The sequence below is a fragment of the Gossypium raimondii genome, chromosome 9 (assembly GCF_025698545.1).
Source record: "Gossypium raimondii isolate GPD5lz chromosome 9, ASM2569854v1, whole genome shotgun sequence".
Lineage (NCBI taxonomy): Eukaryota > Viridiplantae > Streptophyta > Magnoliopsida > Malvales > Malvaceae > Gossypium > Gossypium raimondii.
The window spans coordinates 15,101,166-15,115,953 of NC_068573.1; the positions used below are offsets into that span (position 1 = coordinate 15,101,166).

Sequence of the window (14,788 nt, forward strand, 5' to 3'; positions counted from 1 at the left end):
AGAAAAGTTTTCTTTTCAAGAAAAGAAGATGATGTGTGAAGCATGAAAACATGAAGAGTTTTCTTCGTGTTTGTAGTAAAATATCTCTTTAATTAATTAATAAAATATTAAAATTTATCATAAAAACCTTTATGTGATAATGTTAATTCAATGGTTGAGATTTCATCTCAATTTCCAATTAAATCCAATGGCTAGAATTTATGTCAACAATTTTTCTATTGTCTAATTTAATTATATAATAATTATACATTTAATAAATTACCTTTTGCCACTTTAAAATCTTTAAAATTTCTCTTGTGTCACTATACACTTTTGGTAATATTCACTTTTAGCCCTTCCACTTTTCTCTCCAATTCAATTTAATCATTTTATATTTTTAATCTCACACCTTGACCCCAACACTTTTTATAACCTTACGATTTAGTCGATACCTCAGATTAATTCCTATGAACACATCAATCTTTTCAACTTCTTCCGGTATCCAACTACTTTTTCTACTAACACCGATAAATCATATTTTATTTACTCTCATAAAACTAACATATATATTCCAAAATTACACTACTTACGACCGGGTTTTAGAGATGTTACAAACTAAGTTAAAAAAATTAAATACCAACTAAATACTTTGAAGGGAAAACTACATATCAACCAAAAAAACTTAACAATAGTTTTACCCTAAATATTTTTAAATTGAATTGAAAATACCTATGCACAAATCACCTATATAGCAACCAATAAGTAATTAGAAGAAGTAGAAGTAAAATTTTTCTTAAACATTTAAATCAATTACGACTCTTAAAGTCGACATTATTAAAAGACTTTATGTAAGTATCATTTTAACTTAAATAAAACTAGATTCAAATCATAAAATAGTCGCACATATTATTATAATAAAAAAATGGCCTATATAGCAGTGTCAAATCTCAAAACATTCCTTCCTGCATCCAATCAAAATTTTGCCACTTTCTTTTTCTGCTCGAAATCGGTTGACGGGTTAAACAAAAATCTTTACCCAACCACCAAAGGAAGACATCTACCCAAAATATTGCATTCCCGCCACCTATCGTAGACTGCCTCAAGATCAACGAATGAAATCTAAACACGTCATCCACACAATTGAACAATGAATTCGTTTAGACTATCATCGACACGTGTCCTTCATTACGAAACGGCACCTTCGATTACATAGGAAAAGTTACCGTTGCAACCGGTAATTCTCACTCTGTCATTAGCGCTTGGTATATAAAGCGCCTCTTGAAAGCTTTCTTGCTACCATTTCTTTTTTTCAGTTTTCCAATTTGAGTTTTAAAAATTAAATAAATAAAAAAAAAGACCTTTTGCTTTTGTATTTCCTTTTTCCTTTCTTCAGTCTGCGGTTTTGAGGTTGGTAGCTTCTGTTTATTTCCTTAATTAGTAATTTATTTTCTCTGGTTTTTTTGTTTAATCCTTTTTATTTACATATAGTAGTTTAATCTCGAATCTGCTTTGATCGATCTCCAAAATTAGGAAAGTTTGCTATTTCTTGTTTGAAGTGGTTCTTGCTAGCTATTTATTGATCTTCCTTTTTAACTTGTTAGTAACGCTTTAATTAGCATTATTCTATTGGGTCCACTTGGGCTCTCTCACTTTTTTAGTTCAACTTTCACACTAAAATTTTTCGAGTGTTAAAAGTGATATGATTGCTAGCGGGAGGATTTTAGGTTTTAACATTCTAGTTAGAGATTCTTGGTTTAGCGAGTTGGGTCAGATTAGGGATTTCAGTTGTGTGTGCAGGTGGGGAGACATTTAAGGAAGTTAGTTTTAAAAAATGGGATTAGTCTAGGAAATCTTCCAAGGTGTTTCCAGTATTGATTGATTTATCTAGGTGGAATACTGTTTGAAAATTAGTAATTTTATTTTCTTGGAACACATGCAATTGGAATTCTAACTATTGTTATCTTGTTTTTTTCTATTATACAGTGTTTTTAGATTTCTGTTACAGATTGTTGGGGCCGTATTTATTATTAGAAAGGCCTGGCTCTGGATACCTATTTAGACTCCAGCCACCAGGGGGCGGTGTCTCCATTGGAACCTTCTCGGGGGGCTGGAGGGTTAACCCTGTCCTCTTCTAGTTCTGGAATTTTCTTCCAAGGAGATGGGCAGTCCCAGGCAGTTGTTAACTCTCGCATGAACTCACCTTATGAGAACTCTTCTGATTCAATTCCTGGAACTGGTTGTCATAATCTGGGTCCAGTTTCCGGGGACATGAATTGTACAGTGCTGAACAGTGTGGCAAACTCAGGACCTAGTGTTGGGGCTAGTTCCTTGGTCACAGATGCAAATTCGGTATTGTCAGGAGGTCCCCACTTGCAGAGAAGTTCTAGCTTCAATACAGATTCATATATGTGCTTACCAGCATCGCCCATGTCATTTTCCTCGAACAATATGTCAGGTTCATCAGTCATTGATGGATCCTCTGGAGGTCATCAAGAACCAAGTGTCCAACACATGCAGCAGAGTCAGCAACTTCAAGGGGCCTCAAGTGCTACATCTTTGCCCACATCACAAACTGGCCAAGTTTCACTTCCCACGGGTCCATGGGTCCAAGGGTCCTTCATGCAAGACTCTTGTAATCTATCCCAGGTGCGTAAGAAACCTCGAGTAGATGTCAAGCAAGAAGACTTTTTTCAGCAACAGATGTTGCAACAGCTGCTGCAAAGGCAGGATTCCATGCAGTTGCTAGGTCGAAACCCTCGATTACAAGATTTGTATCAGCAGCAGAGACTTGGGCAACGGCAACAAATGTTGCAGTCAATGCCACCTTTGCAGAGAGCCCACTTGCAGCAGCAACAAATTCAATTAAGGCAGCAATTTCCACAACAGGGCATGCAACAAGTAGCTGGAATGAAGCGTCCTTTTGATAGTGGTGTATGTGCTCGCCGGTTAATGCAATACCTATATCACCAACGGCAAAGGCCACACGTGAGTTAAAATTTTTGTCCACTGCATCTTGTGGCTAAGTATCTTGTATTTGAAATGGTTTCAGCTAACAATTTCAGTCCTATTTGAAATGGTTTCAGCTAACAATTTCAGCTCAATTATCTTCTTGGTGTGATTGTGAAGTTTTCTCATGTTTAACTTAGTTAAAAATATACTATGTGCTGTTGTGCATGCTCAATTATCTTTCTGTAATTCTGTCACGGTCTTTTGTGTTGACATTAACAAATTTTCAACTTGGTAAATGCTACAGTTCAAATTTTATTGAATCCTATCCTGTCTACTTAATTTTGTAGGACAATACAATTGCATACTGGAGGAAATTTGTGGCAGAGTATTATTCTACCCGTGCAAAGAAAAGATGGTGTTTATCAATGTATAATAATGTTGGCAGTCATGCACTTGGTGTTTTCCCTCAAGCAGCTATGGTTAGTCTTTATGCTTCTCTCTATTTTGTAGTTTGTAACATAAGAAAATTATATTTATATGACCAAGTCTGGGCTTTTCTACAAGTGTTGGGAGTAGTGGTAAAGCACATTGCACTCAGGTTTGAACTCTGGAAATGACATTGTTGGAGGGGCAACCACGAACCCTGAGATAATTACCTTCATGGACCGTAAAACGGACACAGACGTGAAGGATACCTAAGTTATACCAATAATAATATATGTCACTTTGATTCTTAAATTGTCTTCTAACATGTATTCTTTCACATAAAATTTCAGGATGCCTGGTATTGTGACATTTGTGGGTCTAAGTCTGGAAGGGGATTTGGTAAGAGATTTATGAGCATGTACTTTGTTGTAGAGCAATATTCTTTTAAATTAATTTTGGTAGGAAACACATTTTATAAATGGGGTACGGAAATAGACCTTACTGATTGTTTACTGGAGAAAGTTATTTGCAGTTAAAGCATTACTTCTTTTCATTGATTTTCAGATTTATCTCCTTCAGACTCATGATTATTGTTTTTTTCTTTTCTCTTGTGTGTACTGATGTTCTAGATTGTAGAGGGAAATGGATTTTTTGAATTATTAGGTTTATAGGCTCTAGAATCATTGATTTTTCTTTTCTCAGTGTAAACCTTTCTTGAATTAAGCTTTTTCATTTCTTGTTCTCCCAGTTGGACAATGTGTTATATACCAGTGAATTGAAATTTATATGAATGGTTTCATAACTTTCTCTGGAACTGTAGATTCCAGGTCTAATACCCATGTTGTCTCATTAGTTACAGAACTTGTGCACTGTGCTGTAGCTTCAATATATATTTTTACTTAAAAAGTCACTTATAATTGCTCTGGCAACTTACTATTTGAACAATGACTTGATTTTGACTAACTAATTACTATCATTTTGACAGAGGCAACTTTTGAAGTACTACCAAGACTTAATGAAATCAAATTTAGCAGTGGAGCAATTGATGAGCTTCTGTTTTTGGATTTTCCACGCGAGTGTAGATTTCCTTCTGGGATGATGATGTTGGAATATGGAAAAGCAGTTCAGGAGAGTGTATATGAGCAGCTTCGTGTTGTGCGTGAGGGTCAGCTTCGAATCATATTTACTCAGGACTTAAAGGTTAACATAAATGAAAATTGTTCCATATTTTGAGTTGTTATGTTGCTTTAGTCTAGGAATAACCTATTGCACTCTCTTTTATGTAGATATTGTCTTTGGAGTTTTGTGCACGTAGACATGAAGAACTTTATCCTCGTCGTTTAGTTGCACCTCAGGTACTAAAATTTGTAACTTATTAGACCTAACCTCTTAACTCAGTCTCATTCCTTTTCTATTTCTTCCTCACTAATCAAAAGTTAACGACATTGCTATTATAAATTTACCATGCAATTGGATGAGAATTTATGTTCCTTAAGATGATTCTGTTGTTCTTTTTGGTAGATAACCAGATGTGTGCTAGTGCTGGATATAATTATGGTTTTAAAGAGCATACAGTTGTACTTGAGTCTTTAAAGAATAGAAGTTGTATGAGTAGGACAATTGGAAGTTGTGAACAATGTCCAACATTTTACTATATTAATTTCAAGTGACATTATTATACCCTTGCCTTGTTTTCTTTACTTGGGTTTGCTTGGCTCTGATGGTAATTTCATGTAGAGCAAGTAGGGGAAAGATATAGATTTTAGGGGGAAAATCAGAAATTGAATGAAAAAATGAGGGAGGGAAGGTGGAAGGAAGAAAGGAAATCAAGAGAGAAGTGGAAGAATCAGGGGTGAAAACCAAAGAACAATAGTGGGAAAATATCTCAATAGTCAATATTTCAAAAAATCAAAAATTCATCATCCAACACCTAATTGAAACAAGCACAAGTATCTATAACTAAATTAAAAAATCTAATAAAATCGAATACCAATTATAACACTAAAAGAAATAATTAGAAGAGAAATAAAATACTATTCAATCTGAAAGAACCTAAATATAGGTAAAGGTTACAACCAAATCGGGAAAGCATAAAATAAACACTTGAATAACATAATCCCTCAACCATCATATATTTCCACCATATAAATGTTCTTGGGTTCAATGTGAAACTATATCCTTTAGAGATGAAATGCATGGGAGGTAATCTTTGCATGCAAGTTATGTAGCTATGTTTCACAAGTGATTGATATCGATTGTTGGCCCTATGTATGGGGATTTATGTAATAAGAGAGGTGCTTTCAACATGGAGCTCAAATAATAATAGTACTTAAATTCTTATGAAAGAGAGCAAAGGGATTTGAAGTTCTTTTGTTGTGTGTTCTGAACTTGACAAAATAAATGAGTTGAAAGGTGAGAAGTGAAGACATAACAAGTCTTCCCTACCTAGTTTAGGAAAGGAGATGAGAAGGGAGTAGAGCAAACTATATAATTGATGTGCTATTGTTTGCATATCTAAGAAAATAATTACATTTCAAACCCTTTCAACTTGAAGTAATTTAAAAAATGAGGTGGGTTTAGTTTGCCTCCAATCTTTGCTATGCTATCTTTTAGGCTTTGCTTGGTAGGAAGGATGGAAAAGAGCGAGTATGGAAAATTTGTTAATTAAATGGTTAATATTCATAATCGCTTTCCCACTTCGTAACTTCATTAATTTAACAACATTTCCATCCCCACTCTTTTCCATCCTTCATACCAAGCAGAACCTCAGTTCACCTCCAACCTCTACTCTGCTGCTATCTTTTAAAGAAGAAATTCAAACATTGTAGGATAAAAAACTCTAATCCTTTCTGCTCTACTATTTTTTTTGGATGTGCTTGGTTGAGTGGAATAGTAGAATAATGGAAGGAGTGGAAAAGTAGAAAGAAAATAAATTGTATTTGGTAAGAGAAAAAGTGAGGAAAGAAAATAAGAGATTTTTCATCCTAATGCATAAAAATAAATCATTCCAAATTGGAATGATAAGAGGATAGAAAATGAGAGGATTGAAATGATAGTGGGGTATATGTTGGTTCAATATTATGCAAATTTTAAAAGTTTCATTCTTTTCTCTTATTTTTCAATTTTACAAAGCAATGAATGAAAAGGAAATTACTCAATTCTTTCAATTTTTTCTTCCTACCAAGCACACCAATAGAAAGAAATATATATATGTTTTTATCTTTTTATCTTTCTACCTTTACAATTTTCCATCTTTTAAATTTTCTTTCTATTCTACCAAGTAAAGCATTAGTTCCTTTCCTTCCAAACATGCCATAAATGTTGTGTTGAATTTACTGATAATGGGGAGCAGAACATCTTAAGAGGACCAAAAGATGTGAATCATTTTTGCTGCTTTTCTTTTGATCCTTTAATCTCTAAAATTGCATTCCTTTGGTAGGTGGAGTGCTTTTTAGTTTAACTTATCTCTGCTCGAAACTCTCCTGTAGTACATATTTCTTTCCATTTCCTGATCAGGTGCTCATTTTGTTCAAGTTATTTAAAGACACATGATATAATTTGAAATTTTAAATCATGCAGGTAAACCAGTTACTTCAGGTGGCACAAAAATGTCACAGCTCAATTTCTGAAGGCGGGTCTGACAGCGTTTCTCAGCAGGATTTGCAAACAAACAGCAACATGTCAGTTAAGCATACAATATTAGAAGTTTTTCATTCCATGAATTGGTGTTTCTTATCTGGTTCTTTTGGTTAGATCCTCTAAGATTTTAAGCAGATAAGTTGTTCCAAGTCATTGTAGTTAATCATACAATATTAGAAGTTTTTCATTCCATGAATTGGTGTTTCTTATCTAGTTCTTCTAGTTAGATCCTCTAAGATTTTAAGCAGATAAGTTGTTCCAAGTCATTGTCTGAGAAACCTGTGTGAAATTATCTCTCTTGTGTGCAATTTAGCCTGAGGGGCACAACCCCAAAAGTTCGATTTTGTGGTGTAGTTTTAATTTAGTAATAGAAGCTTAGACTGGTTATTTATTTATTTATTTTTAATTTAGTGAAGGTTTCAGTGAGTATTTTGGTTGCATCTTACTCAGATCTATTACCTGGATATTAGGGTTCCACTGATGCAACGTTGATTGCTTTCTTAGGTTCCTGATGGCTGGACGACAGCTTGTCAAGAGTTTGGAGTTACAATCACTGAATGATTTTGGTTTCTCAAAAAGATATGTGAGATGTTTGCAGGTACAGTTTTGGTTTTGTGCATTTAACAAATATTCTTTTTTGAGTTTCCTTACAGTTTGTGTAATTTGTTATAGATTGCTGAGGCTGTGATCAGCATGAAAGATCTGATAGATTTTTGTCGAGAACAAAAGGTTGGGCCTATTGGTAAGTGACTATTTCCCTTTCTGACCTCTGACATTTTGATATTTTTTCTATAAATTATAAAATTCATCTCTCTACTTGACAAAATTTTTAGAATTTGATCTTCATATTTTACGAAAATTGAAAAGTTAGTTTGGTCGGTAAACACATGAACTTGAAATGCTGATTTTTGCTAATTTGTTGCATATATAAATCACTTAACTACTACTGATACTTTCTTACATATAAATTGCTAAACGGCTAATTTTCAAGTCAACGATTTAACAGTAAGTGAAAAAACTCAGGAAAAATATTCTGTATATTTCTACTGCTTTAGTTTACAGATTATAAAGAGAGGAATAATTATTTTAAAGGAAACAATTCCTAATTTCCTAAGAATCAGTAATTGAGATTAGTTTCTATTTACAAGGGAACTACTAGTAATAAGGTAAGGTTTTTATCCTTAATTATAGGGATTCCAACACTCCCCCTCAAGCTAGAGTGTAGATGTTAATCAAACCCAGCTTGCCAATAAGTTCTTCAAATATGTTTCTGTTCAAACTTTTAGTTAACATGTCTACAACTTGTCTAGTAGGTAGGTAGGTGATGCATACTTCTCCTGAGTGTATTTTTTCTTTTATAAAGTGATGATCTATTTCCACATGTTTGGTCTGATCATGATGCACAGGATTATGTGCTATGTTGACAGCAACCTGGTTGTCACAGTACATCTTCATAGGTCTGGTATAAGGCACTTTTAGTTCTTCCATAAGTCTTTGTATCCAAATTCCTTCGCATATACCATGAGATAGTGCTCGATACTCTGCCTCTGCACTGTTGCGTGCTACCACAGACTTTTTTGCTCTTCCACGTCACGAGATTACCCCAAACATAGCTACAATAGCCACTTGTAGAGCGTTTATCATTAATGAACCCCCCCTGCATCGATTGTAGACTTCCACGCTTCATTGATGTCTTCTTGAAGCATGACCTTTACCAGAGTTCCTTTTAGATATCTTAGTATTCTATATGCGACTTCCAAGTGCTTCTCCCTGGGCATGCATATCTTGACTAATAACACTCACATCAAGGCTATGTCCGGACGGGTGTGAGATAGGTAGATGAGCCTTCCTACTAGACGTTGATATCTCCCCGCCGATTTTTTCTCCATCCTCATTAGTTCCCAATTTAAGGATAAAATCCATAGGAGTTTCGGCTGGTTTGCTGCCCATCAAACCAACTTCCGACAGTAGATCAAGAACATATTTCCTTTGGGAAATGAAGATACCTTTTTCCGACCTTGCTACCTCCATACCAAGAAAATATTTAAGACTCCCTAAGTCTTTAAGTTCAAACTCTGTACCAAGAAATTCTTTCAATCTCAAAATTTCGCTAGAGTCATTTCCTGTTAATATTATATCGTCGACATAAACGATAAGGATGCAACATTTACCCTTTTCCGAGTGCTTGTAGAACATGGTGTGGTCTGCTTGTCCTTGAATGTAGTTTTTGCTAGTCATAGCTTTTGCAAATCGGTTGAACCACGCTCGTGGAGATCGTTTCAGCCCATACAAGGATTTCTTCAACTTACACACTTGGTCCTTGTTTTCTTCAAACCCGGGTGGGAAATCCATGTACACTTCCTCATTTAATTTCCCGTTGAGAAAAGCATTTTTTACATCCAATTGATAGCAGAACCCGAACGGTGTTTAGTTTGGCAACCGGTGCAAACGTCTCATTGTAGTCAAGATCATAAGTTTGGGTGAATCCCTTAGCCACAAGTCGAGCTTTGTATCGGTCAATACGGCCATCGAGATTAAATTTCGTAGTGAAAATCCATTTGCACCTTATGGTTTTTTTCCCTTTAGGTAGATCCGAGACTTCCCATGTTTCATTGTTTTTGAGGGCCTTCATTTCTTCCATCACGGCTCGTCTCTACTCAGCTGATTCAAGAGCTTCTTTTATATTTTTTGGAGTTTTTATAGAATCAATATTAGTCACAAAAGCTTTGTAAGACTGAGATAAATTTCCATAGGATACAAACCGAGAAATAGGATGTTGAGTGCGACTCCTTGTACCCTTTCGAATCGCAATTGGAAGATAGATGGATGGTGAAGGAGGTGGGACTTCGTTTGTAACGACCCTCGGTTGGGGATGTAATTGGCTTCGCCAGTCGCTTCAGGAGAACGATTCATCGGAGTAAACTCAGATTTGCTGTTTTCCTTGATCAGGTGGCTGTTGTACTTCGATGGAGGTATTGTTATCGGGAAGGACGGTGTTAAACTCTTGCCGCGCAGGGGAAACAACAACTAAATCTGGGATAGGTTTGTTTGTGATAGTAGTAGTAGGATCAGGAGGTATAATGAGGAGAGTATTAAGGGTCTCATCTTCATTAAAAATCTCCCCCTGAAGATGAGATGCTGCAAAGTATGGTTCATTTTCGAAGAAGGTAACATCCCGAGAGACAAACATTCGGCGCAATGTTGGTGAGTAACACTTATAGCCTTTTTGTGTAGGGGAATATCCAATGAAGATGCAGGTGTGGGCTCGAGGATTAAGTTTGGATAGATTTGGTTGATGGTTATGGACAAAAGCTTTACAGCCGAATATTTTGGCTGGAAGATTAGGAACATGAAATAGAGGGAAGACCTTTAAAAGAGGATTTAGATGTGTTTGGAAATTGAGGATCTTTGATGGCATTCGGTTTATGAGATAACAAGCAGTGAGGACAACTTCTCCTCACAAGTATTTTGGAACATTCATGGTGAACATTATGGCTCGAGCCACATCAAGGAGATGATTTTTTCTCTCAGAGATCCCGTTTTGTTGAGGAGTGTCAGGACAAGAGCTTTGGTGTATAATGCCTTGGTCAAAAAGTTATGGACTTAAGACAGAGTTAAAGTATTCTCTCCCATTGTCAGTACGGAGGGTATGTATGGTAGAGTTGAATTGGGTTCGAATCATTGAGTGAAAATTTTGGAATACTTTGGGTGTTTCAGATTTTTCTTTGAGTAGATAGACCCAACAGACCCTAGTATGATCATCAATGAAGGTTATAAACAATCTAGCCCCAATAATATTTTTCACTCGGCTGGCTCCCCATAGGTCACTGTTGATTAATGAAAAAGGTTGGGACTGAATATGTGGTTTTAATGGGTATGACACACGGGTATGTTTAGATAATTGACAAATTTCACACTTCAAGGAATTAATACTTTTATTTCAAATAACAATGAAGATGTTTTTCAAATACACAAAGTTTGATGTCCTAACCTACGGTGCCATAACATAATAGTGTCCTCTTTGAAGTGGATAGAGCCCATCCCCTTGTGTACTTGCTTTTAGTCCATCATCAACTTTAGCAAAGGCCAATCATCCTCCCGATTTGCTCCTCAGATCACACAACCAATTGCAGAAAATTCAGCAAGAACTTTTTCATCCTTAGTAAGTTTACTAATTGAAAGTAAATTATAGGACAAGTTTGGGACATGTAGGACTATCAAGAGAAAAACTCTTTGTCATTTGTACTTCTCCTATTCCAGTCACATGTGAGTAAGAACCATCAGCTATACGGATTCGGGATTTGTTATGACAAGAAGTGTTGGTGTAAAACAACGTGGAGTCACCTGTCATGTGATCAGAGGCACCCGAATCGAGTATCCAAGGAGATTGATTATTAGATTCAAAAGCAATGTTGAGGGCAGTACCTTGAGTGGCTACAGATCCATGAGTAGTGGGACTACCAAGTATCTTATGGAGAGTCTCAAGCTGTGTTTTGGTTAAGCGAACATCAAGAACATCATTTGCAGTAGTGGAGGATAACATGGTAGTCTTATTAACCTTCTGTTTTTTTTCAGGATAGCCATGGAGTTTGAAGCATTTTTCTTTTGTATGACCAACACGATTGCAGTGACTACACCATGGTCTTGTTGATCCAAAATCATTTCCAGCACGTTGTTTTTGTGGCTGTGGACCTTTAGAGATGAGAGCAGAGGATTCAGTTGGACGGTTAGAAATCGGGGTCATAGGTTTAGGTTCATTTGAATCTCCCATCATGACAAGACGACGCTTTTCTTCTCTTCTAACTTCTGCAAATGCTTCACTGATCGTTGGGAAAGGTGATCTGCCCAGAATTCGGCTACTGATCTCATATAACTCACGGTTCAGTCCTGCTAAAAACTCATAAAGACGTTCATTGTTGAGATGGGTCATAAACCTGTTGTGTTCTAAGCCTTCACCCCAATCTGCCTCATAGTACATATCCAGTTCTTGCCACAAAATTTTCAGATTGTTGTAGTAGTGAGTTACCTCGAGTGTTCCTTGTCGGATATCCGTTAACTTAAGCTTGATCTCAATTACTTGGGAGGCGTTTCCAAAATCTGAGTAGTTTTCTTTGACTGCATCCCACATGTCTTTTGCAGTTTTGAAAAAAAGATAGGTGCGGCTTATATGGCCTTCTATCGAATTGATTAGCCAAGCCATTACAATTAAATTGTTGAGTTCCCAAGTGGCATAAGTAGGATCTGCTATGGTTGGTCGTGGAATTTCTCCATTGATGTATCCTAATTTGCCATGACTACGAATCACCATAAGAACCGATTGAGACCATTGCAGGAAGTTTTTCCCATTTAGCCGATGATTAGTGACTATAAGGGATGAATTAATTTCACCTTGAGTGATTCCCTGATTGATATTCTGAGTCATTTGTGATGTCTCAGTTTCAGATAAATTTTCACTGATATCACCCATTGGAGGACTAAATCGAAGGAATTTTTAGGAAGGGAAATTAGAGAAAAAAAAATAGGATCGAATGAATCCTAAAGCCCTGATGCCATGAAAAAACTCAGAGGAAAAATATTCTGTATATTTCTACTGCTTTAGTTTACAGATTGTAAAGGGAGGAATAATTATTTTAAAGGAAACAATTCCTAATTTCCTAAGAATTAGTAACTGAGATTAGTTTCTATTTACAAGGGAACTACTAGTAATAAGGTAAGGTTTCTATCCTTAATTATAGGGATTCCAACAGTAAGATGTAAGAGTGTTACCCAATTGGACTAACTTCTCAGTTTCGGAAAGTAGGAGGACCAAATCCTGACAAACTAAAATAAAGGGGCTAACTTTTCAGTTTTCATAAAGTAGAGAGGTTAAATTCATAAATAGATGATCTCTCTTTTGTTCATCTCATCTATTGACGGGCAATAATGGAATTGTATTATAATAACTGTCATATAATGTGGCATACTTGCTTTATTTAAAAACAAAATAAAATCATTCTAAGTGTTTTTTCTATTTGATTGGGTGGTATTTAGTTAAGAGATCCAAGAGGAAGTAACTACTTTTATGTAGCATGGGAATAATATTTAGCTGCTCCATTTTTGCTTTTTAAGAAAATCATCAGATTTGTAAAGATTGTGGCCATCACCTGGTTACTGTTCCCTTTATTAAGGAGAAAGCTTGCATGCTTTGCTTTTCATGGGAACTTTCTAGATAGCCTTTGTCTTCATCCCCTGATTCTTTCACAATAAACTTCTTAAGCCCCTTCTGTTTTCACCACTTGGAATTTTGCAACCACTGGGAAAAGAAAATGTTCGAGGCGAATTATTCTCGTTTTAGACTAAACATCTCCATGTATCTGGAATTTTAATCTGCTAAAATCTTGGTGGTTCTACAGTTTAGTTAATGTGAATTGAGAGAGAACCATTACAGCTTTGATTCTGTCTGTCTGTTTGCTTAAACACAAAATCTGCAGATGGCTTGAAAAACTATCCTCGACATGCCACTGCAGCCAAGATCCAAATGCAAAAAATGCTGGAAATGGAGCAACTAGCCAATGTTCAGGGTCTGCCAACAGAGATGAATACACTCAATAAGCTGATGGCATTGCATCCTGGAATAAACAATCAAACAGGCAACAACCATAACATAGTCGGTCGGGGAACTTTAAGCAGTTCAGCACAAACTGCTTTGGCACTTACTAACTACCAGAATCTGCTTGTTAGGCAGAATTCGATGAATTCAAAGCCTAGCCCTCTTCATCAGGAAGCCTCGTCTTCCTTCAATAATTTTAACCGAAGTCCATCCTCAAATTTCCAAGGTCGTGCTGCATTGTTACCAAGTTCCATGCATACCCTGCCTGTTAGTGGCTTATCAAGTCCGCATGTACTAGCTCAGCAGCCTCAACTGCAGAGGCATACATTAACCGCCACTAACTTAATTCAACAGAACCATCTGCTACCCTCTCAGAGTAACCAGGCTTTACAACAGAAAATGATACGACAGCTGCTCCATGAGATTCCCAATAATAATACGGGAGTTCAGCAGCAGTCCTGGAGTGGGCAGAGTGAGAATGCGAGCATGGGAAGAAATGGAATGGGCTTCGGAAGCAACACCACTGCTGCAGCTACCTCTAATATGTCGGGAAGTGTTGCAAGGGCTGCACCAAGTCAAAGCAACAGTTACCGAGCTGCTTCAAACAGTGACTCTACCCCAGCTGGTGGCAACAATGTATCCACCCAGAGAGCACCTGATTTGCCTCAGAATCTTCATTTGCAAGATGATATTATGTCGGATATAGCTCATGAGTTAACGGAAAATGGGTTTTTTAACTGTGACGTAGATGATCATACGAATTATGGGTGGAAGGCATGACTTTGTTTGGTCTAATAAATGGCTTCCGTTGTGTGAGTGTCGGGCAAATTTTTGTATAGAATACTGGAAATAGCTGTATTTTTCTTTCTAGTACCCGGGCCTCTTTAACATGGCATTGTTGCGACATCACTTGCTTTGTGCTTGACTTGGTATTTGGGGATCTTTGTATCATTTTCAACAAGTGTAATCTATTGAACGAACTTGAGAAGAGATTTAGTTTCTTATTAATATATAATATTTGCCTGTTTCACTGCCCCACTTTCATGATTCCTTGCGTCGCTTGTATGAGAATTTCTAAAGCAATTAAACATTTCAAAGAAGAGCTGTGATATCCTGGATGGCAAACAGTTTACAACTCTAGCAATGCTTCAATTATAGGAATGGCTTAAAGTCTTAAGTCATTTCTTCTGACGGAAGAAGTGGGCA

General features: G+C 36.4%; 1 protein-coding gene across 2 annotated transcripts; it reads left to right on the forward strand.

The window, feature by feature from the left end:
- The first annotated feature begins 1,252 nt into the window (after window positions 1–1,252).
- LOC105798507 (probable transcriptional regulator SLK2) lies at window positions 1,253–14,620 on the forward strand. 2 transcript variants are annotated; one of them, XM_012628608.2, is made up of 10 exons: window positions 1,253–1,386; window positions 1,963–2,964; window positions 3,276–3,407; window positions 3,705–3,753; window positions 4,340–4,554; window positions 4,641–4,709; window positions 6,934–7,034; window positions 7,498–7,591; window positions 7,666–7,735; window positions 13,464–14,620. In XM_012628608.2, the coding sequence occupies exons 2-10, from the start codon at window positions 2,170–2,172 to the stop codon at window positions 14,360–14,362; spliced, it is 2,424 nt and encodes an 807-aa protein (XP_012484062.1). In that variant the 5' UTR covers window positions 1,253–1,386; window positions 1,963–2,169; the 3' UTR covers window positions 14,363–14,620. The 2 variants fall into 2 exon arrangements, with proteins under 2 accessions (XP_012484062.1, XP_052477347.1); XM_052621387.1 differs by lacking the exon at window positions 1,253–1,386 and adding an exon at window positions 1,508–1,867 and having other exon boundaries at window positions 13,500–14,620.
- The last annotated feature ends 168 nt before the right edge of the window (window positions 14,621–14,788 follow it).